This window comes from Scyliorhinus torazame, chromosome 3, assembly GCF_047496885.1.
Source record: "Scyliorhinus torazame isolate Kashiwa2021f chromosome 3, sScyTor2.1, whole genome shotgun sequence".
Taxonomy (NCBI): Eukaryota; Metazoa; Chordata; class Chondrichthyes; order Carcharhiniformes; family Scyliorhinidae; genus Scyliorhinus; species Scyliorhinus torazame.
Genome location: NC_092709.1, coordinates 304996038 through 305010509, shown reverse-complemented (window position 1 = coordinate 305010509; position 14472 = coordinate 304996038). Strand labels below are relative to the sequence as shown.

The 14472-nt window shown below is 44.6% G+C and overlaps 1 protein-coding gene across 8 annotated transcripts in view; it reads right to left on the bottom strand.

Moving 5' to 3' along the window:
- letm1 (leucine zipper-EF-hand containing transmembrane protein 1) overlaps nucleotides 1-14472 on the bottom strand; it is a 162951-nt gene that overhangs the window by 94020 nt on the left and 54459 nt on the right. For 5 of the 8 annotated variants that reach the window (XM_072497510.1, XM_072497502.1, XM_072497505.1 and 2 more), the window contains exons 9-10: nucleotides 8641-8820; nucleotides 2058-2213 (exon numbers count right to left, since the gene is read on the bottom strand). In XM_072497510.1, the coding sequence (XP_072353611.1) occupies nucleotides 2058-2213; nucleotides 8641-8820 (336 nt within the window). The remainder of the gene's footprint in view (nucleotides 1-2057; nucleotides 2214-8640; nucleotides 8821-14472) is intronic. The other 3 variants (XM_072497503.1, XM_072497508.1, XM_072497509.1) reach the window with 2 other exon arrangements.

Here is a 14472-nt window from a genome sequence, read left to right as displayed (position 1 = left end):
TAAACACATTAAAGAAGCCATCCCCTATGGACAAGCTCTCTGTATACACAGGATCTGTTCAGACAAGGAGGAGCGTAACAGACATCTACAGACGTTGAAAGATGCCCTCGTACGAACGGGATATGGCGCTCGACTCATCGATCGACAGTTCCAACGCGCCACAGCAAAAAACCGCACCGACCTCCTCAGAAGACAAACATTGGACACAACCGACAGAATACCCTTCGTCGTCCAGTACTTTCCCAGAGCGGAGAAACTACGACATCCTCTTCACAGCCTTCAACACGTCATCGATGAAGATGAACATCTTGCCAAGGTCATCCCCACACCACCACTACTTGCCGTAAAACAACCACGCAACCTCAAACAAACCATTGTTTGCAGCAAACTACCCAGCCTTCAGAACAGTGACCACGACACCACACAACCCTGCCATGACAATCTCTGCAAGACGTGCCAGATCATCGACATGGATACCACCATTACACGTGAGAACACCACCCACCAGGTACACGGTACATACTCGTGTGACGCGGCCAACGTGGTCTACCTCATACGCTGCAGGCAAGGATGTCCCGAAGCGTGGGACATTGGCGAGACCATGCAGACGCTGCGACAACGAATGAACGGACATCGTGCGACAATCACCAGGCAGGAATGTTCCCTTCCAGTCGGGGAACACTTCAGCAGTCAAGGGCATTCAGCCTCTGATCTCCGGGTAAGCGTTCTCCAAGGCGGCCTTCAGGACGCGCGACAATGCAGAATCGCCGAGCAGAAACTTATAGCCAAGTTCCGCACACGAGTGCGGCCTCAACCGGGATCTGGGATTCATGTCGCATTACATTCATCCCCCACCATCTGGCCTGCGAAATCCTACCAAATTGTCCTGGCTTGACACAATTCACACCTCTTTAACCAGGGGTTACCCCATCTCTGGATCTGTAAAGATTTAATCACCTGCTAATGCTCGCATTCCAAGCATTGTCTGGCATCCTTGAATCTGTCTCTATGTATGTTTCTGGAGCATACCCCTTTCATTCACCTGAGGAAGGAGCAGCGCTCCGAAAGCTAGTGACATCGAAACAAACCTGTTGGACTTTAACCTGGTGTTGTAAAACTTCTTATAATACATAAGAACAGGGGTTAAAAGCTAACTGCAGCCCTGATCTCTGTGCGCTCTTCTGCTGTTCTAGTTCTACTGTGCTGGTGTCTACTGTGAAGGTCACAGCTGAATAACATCTACTATGCAGCACTTCGCCTTGCAGGTACAAAATCTCTCGCTCATTGCTGGAAGCAAGTCAGCAAAGCCACTGTCAAATTAGAAACAGGACAACTCCTTTGAGCTAACCTGCAGAACCAAGAATTCTCAAACCAACTGCTCAACTGCCAAAGTCAATGCCACTGGAATCACCCAACTTAACGGCTGCAATGTTTCTCCATCTCCTCCTCACAGATAAGCCAAAGACTGATTTGTTATCTTCAACTGACTTCTCATTTCTAATCTGTGTGCATGTGCATTCATTTTTAATTTCTTTTGGTAACTAATAAATACACTCTTTCTTTCAAGAAAGCCTGATTAAATTGGCTCCTTTTAAAAGATAAATACATTTGGACTGGGAAAAGGTATCCACAAGTGAAGGTACTCTTTCTAAATTAACCTTGTTGCAGTGAACCAAGGCGTGGGGTTGAATAAAGAAGGGAGCGTAATAATGTGGGTTATTTTGTCTGAAACCTGGTGACCAGTACTAGTCACAGCATACTTTCCACTCAAGATCTTAATGGCTAATGAATAAAAAAGGTAACAGTCACCACCCTGCTCAGCCGAGACGTTCCCCAATTGCTTGTTGCATGCACTTTGCATGTTTATACATCAATTGTTATGCAATATGAAGGGAATGTGTGTTGAATCAGCTTCATAGAGATCATGTCAACAAAAGCCTTTTCAGTGGTTTCGGATTAGAAAATATAAACCAAACTGTTACCAGGACAGTGTTTACCCACCATGATTAGCCTAAAAATAAGTGTAAATGGATCATTGACTTTGACATTAAACATACCTTAATTCCTTCTAATACTGGGGCTGTATCTTTCAAGGTTTCAGAATGCATTGCCAGGTCTACATTAGCTAATTCCTGTTCTGCATCGACAGCAATCTGGCTTTGCTTCACATTGACTGCTGCTGCTTCTAGATTCACTGCTGATTCAATTTCCTTCTGTGACAGAGAGTTAAGAGAAAAAGAGAAAACATCTGTATTTATCTGGTGCATTTTATGACAACATAAAACGTGTACAATTAATTAAGTGGTTTAGTTATTGTCACGTATGAAACAGAGCAACCAGGGTCACTCAGCCCCCAACATTAAGGCAGCATTTACCATGTGTGGCAGCAAGGTGCCTATCAAAGTTGGAAGTCATTGAACATCAGGGGAAAATCTCCAATGGTTATGGTCATACCTAACACAAAGGAAGATGGTGGTGGTTGTTGGCGGTCAATCATCTCAGCCTGACAACTTTGCTGCAGGATATCCTTAGGGTAGCGTCCTCAGCTAAACCTCCTCCAGCTGCTTCATTAATGACCTTCTCTCCATCAAGGTCAGAAGTGGGGATAGTTGTTGATGATTATTCACAACTCACCTACTAACACTCATGCCTGCATGCAGCAATACCTTTTAAAAACAAATAAATTTAGTGCACCCAATTATTTTTTTCCAATTAAGGGGCAATTTAGCGTGGCCAATCCACCTAGCTTGCACATCTTTCGGTTGTGGGGGCGAAACCCACGCAAACACAGGGAGAATGTGCAAACTCCACACGGACAGTGACCCAGAGATGGGATCGAACCTGGGACCTCGGCGCCGTGAGGCAACAGGGCTAACCCACTGCGCCACCGTGATGCCCTTGCATGCAGCAATACCGAGACAACATTTACAGTTGAGCTGATAAGTGGCAAGTAACATTCACGCCATACAAGCGTCAGGCAATGACCATCTCGAACAAGAGAGAATCTAACCAGCCATCCTTGGCATTCAAACCCAACACCAAAACCCCCACCATCAACATCCTTAAGGGTTGCCATTGACCAGAAGCTGAACAGGACCAGCCAGACAAATAGCTCCAAGAGCAGGTCAGAGGCCAAGAATTTTGCAACAAGAGCTTATCCATTTGCCTGAAGAAATGCAGCTCCGATAACACTTCAGGAGCCTGACACCATTCAGGACAAAACAGCCTGCTTGATTGGCACCAACTTAAATGTTTCCTCCCTTCACCACTGACAATGATGCGAACGACCTACAAAATGCATTAATTTCTTTACTAACATCAACTAAAGTTGCTCACTCTCATTAGATCCCTTGTTCCCCAGTACTTATGGTATATTTTTCTATCTTCTACTGTGAAAATAGAAACAAAATATTTGTTTGACACTTCCTTGTTTCCAATTACCATTTCTTCTGTCTCAGCCTCGAAGGGATCCAAGTCTATTTGCATACTCTGCCTTTTTATATCTTTGTAGAAGCTTTTACAATCTGTTTTCATATTTGTTGCCAGTTTACACATGTTCTATTTTCTCTAATTGTAAACTATTAGCCATCCTGAGTTGACTTCTAAACCTGTCCCAATCCTCAGACATATTGCATTTCTTCGAAATATTATAAGCCTCGTTTTTAAAAAATAAATTTAGAGTACCCAATTCATTTTTCCAATTAAGGGGCAATTCAGTGTGACCAATTCACATACCCTGCACATCTTTGGGTTGTGGGAGCGAAACCCACGCAAACACGGGGAGAATGTGCAAACTCCACACAGACAGTGACCCAGAGCCAGGATCGAACCTGGGACCTCAGCGCTGTGAGGCTGCAGTGCTACCACTGCGCCACCATGCTGCCCTGAAGCCTCGTTTTTTTAAGCTAACTTAACCACTTCAATTACTCTAAGCACTTTACAAATTGAGATTTAGTTTTTCAAAAGAATGCTTATTTGTTGAAAATTATGAAGTATCTGTCACTGCTTATCTACCACCATACATTTCAAACCACCGGAGCCATTTTGCCCTTCACCCTGACGGAATTAGCTTTGTGTTTAATATTTTAGACTTTGGAGAAGGCAGTGGCACAGTGGTAACGTCACCGGACTTGCAACCGAGAGGCCCAGGCTAATGCTCAGGGAACACTGGTTAGAATTCTACCATGGCTATTGTCGGAATTTAAATTCAGTTAATAAACCTAGAATTGAAAAGCTGGCCTTGGTAATAGTGATCATGAAACCACTGTAGATTGTCATAAAAACCGGTCTGCTTTATCAATGTCTTAAAGTGACTTACTCCTCCTCCCAATTCTTCTGTTCGTATTTCCTTTCAGGATGGAAATCCTTACCTGGTCTGGCCTACATGTGACTCCAGAATCACAGCTATGTGGTTGACTGTTAAATGCCCTTGGAAATGGTCTAGCAAGTTGCATCAAACTGGATGGATCACTCAGCGTCAAACTAGACACTGGAAGTGACAATGACATACGTAGCCTGGTCGACCATGCAACATCCTCTATACAAACATCTGGAAGCTTGTGCAAAAATTGGGAGAGCTGCCTCACAGACCAGTCAACAACCTCCTGACAGTCGTATTCACGGAATCATACCTTACAATGTTCCAGACGCAACAATCACCATCCTTATGTACACACGGTCCCATCGACAGAACACACCCACAAGAGCGGGTGGCATAGTGGTATACAGTTGGGGGTGGGGTGGGAAGAGTTGGCAATATTGACTCTACACCCGATGAAGTCTCATGACATCAGGTCAAAATGGACAAGGAAACGTCTTGCTGATTACCGCCTCCCTCCTCAGCTGATGAATCCGCACTTCTTTGTGTTGAACACCTCTTAAAGAAGCACTGAGGGTGGGAAGGGTGCAGAATGTACTCGGGGTGGGGGGACTTCAATGTCCATCACTTGGAGTGGCTCGATAGCACCAATACTAACCAAACTGGTCTAGCCCTAAAGGACATAGCTGCTAGACTTGGTTTGTGGCAAGTGGTGAGGGAACAAACAAGAGAGAAAAGCATACTTGACCTTGTCCTCCCCAATCTACTTGCCACAGGTCCATAATAGCACTGTTCATTTAAATAAATTCTTTTTTTTCTTCCAATTAAGGGGTAATTAAAAAAATTATATTTTTCTTTTTTTTTTAAATGAATTTAGAGTACCCAATTATTTATTTTCCAATTAAGGGGCAGTTTTGAGTGACTAATTCCCCTACCCTGCTCATCCTTTTGGGTTGTGGGGGTGAGACCCATGCAGACACGGGAGAATGTGCAAACTGCACACGGACAGTGGCCCATCCGGAATCAAACCTGGGTCCTCAGCGCTGTGAGGCAGCATTGCTAACCACTGCACCATGGTGCCACCGCATAATAGCATTGGTAGGAGTGATCACGGTCCTTGTAGAGACGAAGTCCCATCTTCACATTGACTCCATCCTGTTTTGTTGCACCACGCACTGTGCTAAATGGAACGGATTTAAACCATATCTAGCAATTCAAAACTTGGCATCCATGAGACCATCATCAGTAGCAGAGTTGTATATAACTGCAACCTGTAACCCCATGTCGGTCATATCCTCCACTCTACCATTTCAATAAAGTGTTTCAAAGAGTATAGGAAGGCATGCCAGTAGCAGCATCTAAAAATGAGGTGTGAACCTGGTGAAGGTACAATATAGGACGACTTGCATGCCAAACAACAGCAGGAGCATGTGACAGACAGAGCTAGGTATCCTGCGACAAACATCAGATCTAAGCTCCGCAGTCCTGCCACATCCAGTCATGAATGGTGGTGGACAATTAAACAACTGGAGGAGGAGGTTCCCCAAATATCCCCATCCTCAATGATGCACATCGGTGCAAAAGATAATGCTGAAGCATTTACTAATTCATTTTTTACCTTTTTCAAAATTTGTTTTAAATAAATTTAAAGTACCCAATTCATTTTTTTCAATTAAGGGGCAATTTAGTGTGGCTAATCCACCTACCCTGCACATCTTTGGGTTGTGGGGGCGAAACCCACGCAAACATGGGGAGAATATGCAAACTCCACATGGACAGTGACCCAGAGCCGGGATCGAACCTAGAACCTCGGCGCCGTGAGGCAGCAATGCTAACCACTGCGCCACCGTGCTGCCCGCTGAAGCATTTACAACCACCTTCAGCCAGAAGTGCCGAGTGGATGATCAAACTTGGCCTCCTCCTCTGGATGCCCCAGCATCACAGATATGGGCCTGGCATCACAGGTTATTGACCCTGATAACATTCTAGTAATAATACTGGTGCTCCAGGACTAGCTGCACCCTTAGCCAAGCTGTTACAATATAGCTACATCACAGCATTAAGCTCCAATGGTAACTCTATAATAAAAACGAGGAAGGAAGTCTTGACTTTGCCAACTCTAAGTTTGTGTTCAGTAATCACTTCTCCACAACAAAACAGTGCCACCTGTATCTCTCTTTATATATTGGTGCAATCCATTAAATGCAATTTATTAAACAATTAAAACCTCATTTCTAACTTAAGTACCAGGGAACATTAACTCTTTCATAACACACAGGCATCTACTTGGCATTGCGGAAAACTGCTTAGCTATATCCTGTTCACAAAAATCAGGACAAAATCAACCCAGCCATTACCACCCCTTCAATCTACTCTCGATCATCGGCAAAGCGATGAAGACCGACAACATTCAGGCTTGGGCGAATAAGTGAAATTAAAGTTCATGCCACAAACGTGCCAGGCAATGACCATCTCCAACAAGAGAGAATCCCACCATTACTCTTTGACATTCAGTGACATCACCATCAGGGAATCCCCCACTTTCAACATGGGGGTACCATTGATCAAAAACTGAGCTGGGTCAGCCATATAATTACTGTAGCTACAAGAACAGATTAGAGGCTTGGAATTCTGCAGAAAGTAAATTGCCCCCTGACTCCATAAAGCCGGTTCATCACTTACAAGACACAAATACTCTCCACTTGCTTAGATGAGTGCAGCTGTAACAACACTCAAGGAGCTCAACACCATCGAGAACAAAACAGCCTGTTTAATTGGCTCTCCATCTACCACCTTCAAGATCCACTCCCTCCACCACACGCACACATTTACAAGATTCACTGCAGGAATTCACCAAGACTCCTTTGACAGGACCTCCCAAACCTGTGGCCTCTTACCACCTAGAAGGATAAGGGCATCATAGGCACAGGAGTATCACCACCTGCAAGTTCCCCCCACTGAGACACACACCATTCTGACTTGGAACTATATCGCCGTTCCTTCACAGTCACTGGTCAAAATTCTGGAACTCCCTCCCTAACAGCAAGGTTGGTGCACCTACACCACATGGATTATAGCAGTTCAACTGATTTTATTCCAGGTGGTGAGTCACATTCGACACAATGAAAATTGACTGATACTCCCAGTAATACGTTGTCACTGTGCTCATGTGGGTAGCACTGTTGCTTCACAGTTCCAGGGTCCCAGGTTCGATTCCCAGCTTGGGTCACTGTCTGTGTGGAGTCTGCACGTTCTCCCAGTGTCTGCGTGGGTTTCCTCCGGGTGCTCCCGTTTCCTCCCACTAATGCTGTTAGGTGAATTGGTCATTCAAAATTCTCCCTCGTGTATCCGAACAGGTGCCGGAATGTGACGACTAGGGGCTTTTCACAGTAACTTTGTTGCAATGTTCATGTAAGCCATAATAAAGATTATGTACAGCACTTGTGAGTGACCCACACTGCAGCACCACCTTATCATGAGTAATTAGGGATGGGCAATAAATACCTGTACCCATGAAATAATTTTTTTTAAATGTAGTTCCGGTCTTGAACTCAACATGAACAAATAATCTGTTTGTGTTTTTGTTGAGGGTAAATATTGGCCAGGACACAGCAGGAAAATTCATAATAAAGGAAAGGACTGAATGCCGGAAATCAGAAATAAATAGACAAATGCTGGAAATACTCAAGTCTGGCAGCATCTGTGGAGAGAAACAGAGTTAACATTTCAAGTCTAATAGGACGCTTCTTCAGAACTAATTTCTCTTCAAATAGTGCCACAGAGCTCCGTGAGGGGGCAGATGGGTCCTTGATTTAACATCACAACTGAAGGACAGTAATGCGTTGGAACAAGAGCTTAGAATCTGTGCTCAAGTCTCTGGAGTCGGATTTGAACGCACAACCTTCTGACCCCAAGGTTATTATGCTACCACTGAGTCATAGTCTACATCTTAAATATGCCCATATTGAAATTTAAAATTCCACAAGACAAAAATCAGGTCATGCTATTTTTTCCCTCAAGTCTTGCAAGGATAGGTTCGAACTGCTCCTACAAATAGCAAACACTGACATGACCGGTGTGTCCCTATGGATCTAGGTGAATATACGTACTCTAATGTAAATTTCATTAAGGAATAGCAGCTACATTTCATCACATTGTGGACATCTTTCTTTTGTAACTTTTCAAAAGCTGATCAGTCTTGCAAATAAGACAAATATATCTAACCAGTTTCAATTTTCAAAACACTGAGAAATTTGGAAGTACTAGTTCACAACTTTATGCTAAATTCGAAGTATGTTAAGATTTAGAAATTAAATACTCACCCTGGCTTCAACCTGTAAACTTTCTTTCGCTTTTTCAGCAGCTTCCGCCATACGTTCCAACTCTCGTTCCTGGTTCTCCCTCTTGATGGCTGCCTCTTCTTGCAAGGTTGCTTCTAATTTTGCTTTATTGTCCACCTTGTCACATTCAACTTCTGCTACTTTGACTTGCGCTTCCTTTGCCTGAAGTAGAAAAGTATGGATTGAAAGGAGTCATATCATAGCCGCTCTTGCAATTCCGATCCGCATGTGAAAAAGTGGATGTTCCTTACATGGTGTTTTTTTTTTTGTCCTATCAGTTAATTTCAAACTCTCCAAACAGGTTTTTGCGCAAAAAGCAGAACGCCCAACAAAATTTCCATCATTAACAAGTTCTTTCAATTGCTCCCACAGCTCACTCAAATTTCACAATAAAGTTCAGTGAAGGCCTTCTTTCCATAAATAAAAGCCAACACCCTTTCATCTTACCATACCTATGTGTGATTACATAAAATGAGGAAATACTCGTCTTCTCCATTTAAGGCTACAGAAATAATAGGATGATATTTAATACTGATCCATAAGGTAAGCACTGGATTAAAATAGAAAAAAAATTCCCAAAATGATTAGTCACAGGGCATAGATTGGGATCTCAATATTGAAGGGTAGTGTCATTTAGGAAGGACAGGAATCTAGGAGAAGGTGAAGGGTGGCTCTGTTAAGTAAAACTCATATTAGTATAATAGAGAGGCTTGACCCAAGTTCAGGAAACCAGAATGTAGAAGTGGTTTGGGTAGAGGAATGATAAAGACAATAAGTCATTTGTGAGAGTGGTGTCCAGGCTCCTGGAACAATAACCACACATTAGAACAGGGTATCAAAGAATAAAACATGGGAATCTGTCAGAAAGCTATTGCAATTATCATGGGGGTATTTTAAATCTACATATAGTCTGGAAAAATCAGATGGGCAAAGGTAGCCCAGATGAGGAATTCATGTAATAGTCTGGAAAAATTAGGTGGGCAAAGGTAGCCCACATGAGGAATTTATGTAATGCTTTCAAGATAGCTTCTTCGAACAGAGACTAACTAGGGACCAGGTACTGAGCAATGACTGTCTGTGTGGAGTTTGCTCCGGCCTCCTCCAACAGTCTAAAGATATTCAGATTAGGTGGATTGGCCAGGATCAATTGCTCCTTAGTGTCAAACGGTTAGGTGGGGTTATGGAGATAGTGTGGGGGAGCGCACCTAGGTAGGGTGCTCTTTTACATAGAATATAGAATTTACAGTGCAGAAGGAGGCCATTTGGCCCATCGAGTCTGCACCGGCTCTTGGAAAGAGCACCCTACCCAAGGTCCACACCTCCACCTTATCCCCATAACCCAGTAACCCCACCCAGCTCTAAGGGCAATTTTGGAGACTAAGGGCAATTTAGCATGGCCAATCCACCTAACCAGCACCCGGAGGTGCACCACGCACACACGGGGAGAATGTGCAGACTCCGCACAGACAGTGGCCCAAGCCGGGAATCGAACCTGGGACCCTGGAGCTGTGAAGCAATTGTGCTATCCACAATGCTACCGTGCTTGGAGGGTTAGTGTCGACTTAATAGACCAATTGGCCTCCTTCTGCACTGAGTGGTTTAGTACAGTGGGCTAAACAGCTGGCTTGTAGTGCAGAATAAGTGATTATTATTAGAGATCCTAGGATTAAATGAAATGAAAATCGCTAGTCACAAGTAGGCTTCAAATGAAGTTACTGTGAAAAGCCCCTAGTCGCCACATTCCAGCGCCTGTTCAGGGAGGCTGGTACGGGAATTGAACCTTGCTGCTGGCGTGCCTTGGTCTGCTTTCAAAGCCAGCGATTTAGCCCCGTGCTAAACAGCCCCTGATTAATGAGATAGGAGTAATTAATGACCTCATAGTGAAGGTGCCCCTCGGTAGCAATCATAATGTGATTGAATTTTACATTATTTGAGGGAAAGTAGAATGGGTCTAAGCCAAATATTTTAAACTGAAATAAGGATAATAATGAGGGCATGAAAGAAGAGCTAGGGAAAGTGAGCTGGCAATTTAGGTTAAGGATAGGGCAACAGAGATGCTGTGGCAGACATTTCAGGGGGCATTAAAGAATACACAGAAAAAGATAGGAAAATTCAAAGGTATGTGAGGGCGGGGGTGTTTAAAAGAGGTGGTGGTGTCTCATTATTGACCAAGGAGTCAATTACTGCAGTGAGGGGGGATGATATGTTAGCAGCCTCCTCAATTGAGGCCATTTGGGTAGAATGTAAAAACAAAAAGGGGGCAATCACATGCCTGGAGTGTACTACAGGCCCCCAAACAGTCAGGGAGAGATAGAAGAGCAGATATGTAGACAAATCTCAGAGAAGCATAAAAATAATAGGGTACCATTAGTTGGCAATTTCAACTTCCCCAATGTTAATTGGGATAGGCAAAGTGTGAAAGGTCAGAGGGATTGGAATTCTTAAAGTGCATCAAGGAGAGCTTTTTGAGCTAGCACACAAAGTCCCACAAAAGAGGGGGCGATATTGGAATGGATTTTAGGAAATGAAGCCAGGAAGATGGTAGAAAGGTCAGTGGGGAAGCATTTTGGTGATAGTGACCATAACTTGGTAAGATTTAAGGTAGTTATGGAAAAGGGCAAAGATGGACCGGAAATAAAGATTCTGAATTGGAGGGAAGGCCGATTTTAATATGATAGGATCTGGCCAAAGCAGACTGGGAGCAGCTAATTGTACAAAATCACACCCCAGAACAGTGGGAGTAATTTGAAAGGAAAGGAAAGGGAGAGTGATCAACATGCTCCCATAAAGATAAAGGGTGGGGCCAACAAGTCCAGAGAACTCTGGGTTTCAAGAGATATACAGGATTGACAGAGACAAGGGGCTTAAAACAGTAAATGCCCTAGGAGAAGTACAGAAAGTGCAGGGGGTACTTAACAAAATTAGGAAAGTGAAAAAAAAAGTGGGCAAAATAAAGGAAAATCTCAAGATGTTTTCTAAATATACTCAGGGGATAGCCAGGGAAAGAGTAGGGCCCATTAGGGACCAAAGTGGCCATCTGTGTGGAGCTGGAAGATGTAGGTTTATTTTTTATTTATTCGTTCATGGGACGTGTGCATTGCAGGCTGTGCCAACATTGCCCATCCCTAATTGCCCTCGAGGGGACAGTTAAGAGTCAACCACATTGCTGTGGGTCTGGAGTCACATGTCAGCCAGACCAGGTAAGAACGGCAGATTTCCTCCCTAAAGGACATTAGTGAACCAGATAGGTTTTACGCAAATTGACAATGATTTCATGGTTAATATTAGACATTTTATTCCAGACATTTTATTGACTTTATTCCATCACCTGCCATGGTGGGATTCGAACCCAGGTCCCCAGATCATTATCCTGGGTTTCATGTTCCTGGATTGCTAATCCAGCGACAATACCACTATGCCACCGCTTTTTTTGCATCTGTGTTCCCCATGGAGAAGGACGATGCAGGTATAGAAATCAGGGAAGGGGACTGTGATATAATTGTGCAGCTACAGAAGGCACGGCAGAGGCTTCGTCTACCCCACAGTGGGGTTGATTAAGGCGGAACTTCAGCAGCATCGGCTGGAGATGCAAGAGGACTGATCGAAGGTGACTGAGGGAGTGGTAGCCTCTCTTCACGGGGCCACAGAGTAGGTGGAGAATGCTAACAATCGTTGTCACAAGTCGGCTTACATTAACACTGAAATGAAATTACTGTGAAAATCCTCTAGTCGCCACATTCCGGCGCCTTCGGGTACATAGAGGGAGAATTCAGAATGTCCAATTCGCCTAACAAGCACATCTTTCGGGACTTGTGGGAGGAAACCGGAGCACAAGGAGGAAACCCAAACAGGCACAGGGAGAACTTGCGGACTCCACACAGACCGTGACCCAAGCTGGAATCAAACCTGGGACCCTGGAGCTGTGAAGCAACAGTGCTAACCACTGTGCTACTGTGCTGCCATGGAATGTCCCCTCCCTCCACCACTGACACACTTTTCAGGCCTTCCTACGCCCTCTTTCAGGCCCCCTTCCCTTTCTGGGACCCTCACCAGTCACACCACCCAAATTTCCAGAGGACCCCATACCCACCCCTCCCCTCTGCTTTCATGAGCATGGCCCCCTTCGGGCCCTGACCTTGGTTGTGCCAAGGTGCCAACCTGGCAGTGCTAAAGTGCCAGGGGGAGAGCCAGGGTGCTCCCAGCCCTGTTCCTGACCACCCAAGAGCGTGCAATGGTCTGGGAAACCCTGCAGTTGCCGCGATGCCTGGTTCACCTTTGTGTTGACCAGTACTAATCAACGCCCACATGACCTCTCACTGGGGTTACGGGGATAGGGTGGAGGTGTGGGCTTAAGTAGGTTGCTCTTTCCAAGGGCTGGTGCAGACTCGATGGGCCGAGTGGCCTCCTTCTGCACTGTAAATTAGAATAGAATTTACAGTGCAGGAGGCCATTCGGCCCATCGGGTCTGCACCAGCCCTTACAAAGAGCACCCTACTGAAGCCCACGGATCTACCCTATTCCCGTAACCCAGTAACCCCAACTTAACAATTTTTTACAAATACTATGGAAGTTCTACTAGGTAAGTGGTATTGAGCAAATTGGATCAAGACGGAATTCATCCTCAGATCTTAAAAGAGGTGAATAATGAGGTAGATGCATTGGTATTAATTTTCCAAAATACCCGAGAGTCTGTAAAGGTTCAGTCAAGAATGAAGGGAGGCAGAAAAAAGGAAACTGTAGGAACTGTAGCTTGATGTCATTCATAGGGAAGGTGAAATTGATCATGATGGAGGTTACAGCTGGGCACTTAGAAAAACTCACGGTAATTGGAAAGAGTTTGCATGGTTTTGTGAAAATGTTTAGCCAAATCCCAGAGGAAACTGGGGCGTCATTCTCCGCCGGCGGGAGTCTCCGTTTTGCCGGCGCCCGGGGGTTTCCCGACGGCGTGGGGCTGCCCCACAATGGGAAACCCCATTGACCGGCCGGTGTTACAGAGACTCCCGCCGGCTGGTAGGAGCAGAAATGTGGCGGGGCGGGTAGGAGAATTTCGCCCCAGGTCTTATTGATCATAACCCCATTGTTCTGTATTCTGCAAACAGGAGGAAAAACTACTGATCTCAGGTGTATAGAATCCCAGTAACACTTTTGGGATTCTAAAAACCGAAAAGATTTATTAACAAGAAAATAAATTAATCATACAAGATCAAAGTTACACAGTTATACAGCCTTAAAAAACATCCCCTCCAAAAATATACTTGGTCAGAACACACAAGTAAATACCCTCCAGGCAAGTCTCCCATACTGATTTTTAACACCAGTAATATTATCCAAGGCAAAACTGCTGTCACTTTTCGGAGGAAATTGTAGCTGGTCTGATTAGTAAGTTTGCGGATGACACCAAGGTTGGTGGAGTGGTAGATAGTGTTGAGGATTGTCAGAGGATACAGCAGGACATAGATAGGTTGGAGACACGGGAAGAGAAATGGCAAATTGAGTTTAATCCAGACAAATGTGAGGTAATGCATTTTGGTAGATCTGACAGCGAGGGGAAATATACCATAATAGGCAAAACTCTTAGGACCATAGAAAGTCAGAGAGATCTGGGCGTGCAGGTCCACAGATCTTTGAAAGTGGTAACACAAGTGGACAAGGTAGTCGAGAAAGTATATGGAGTGCTTGCTTCCATTGGACGGGGCATCGAGTATAAAAACTGGCTGCAGTTGTATAGAACCTTGGTAAGACTGCACTTGGAATATTGCGCACAATTCTGGTTGCCACACTAACAGAAGGATGTGGAGGCTTTGGAGAGGGTGC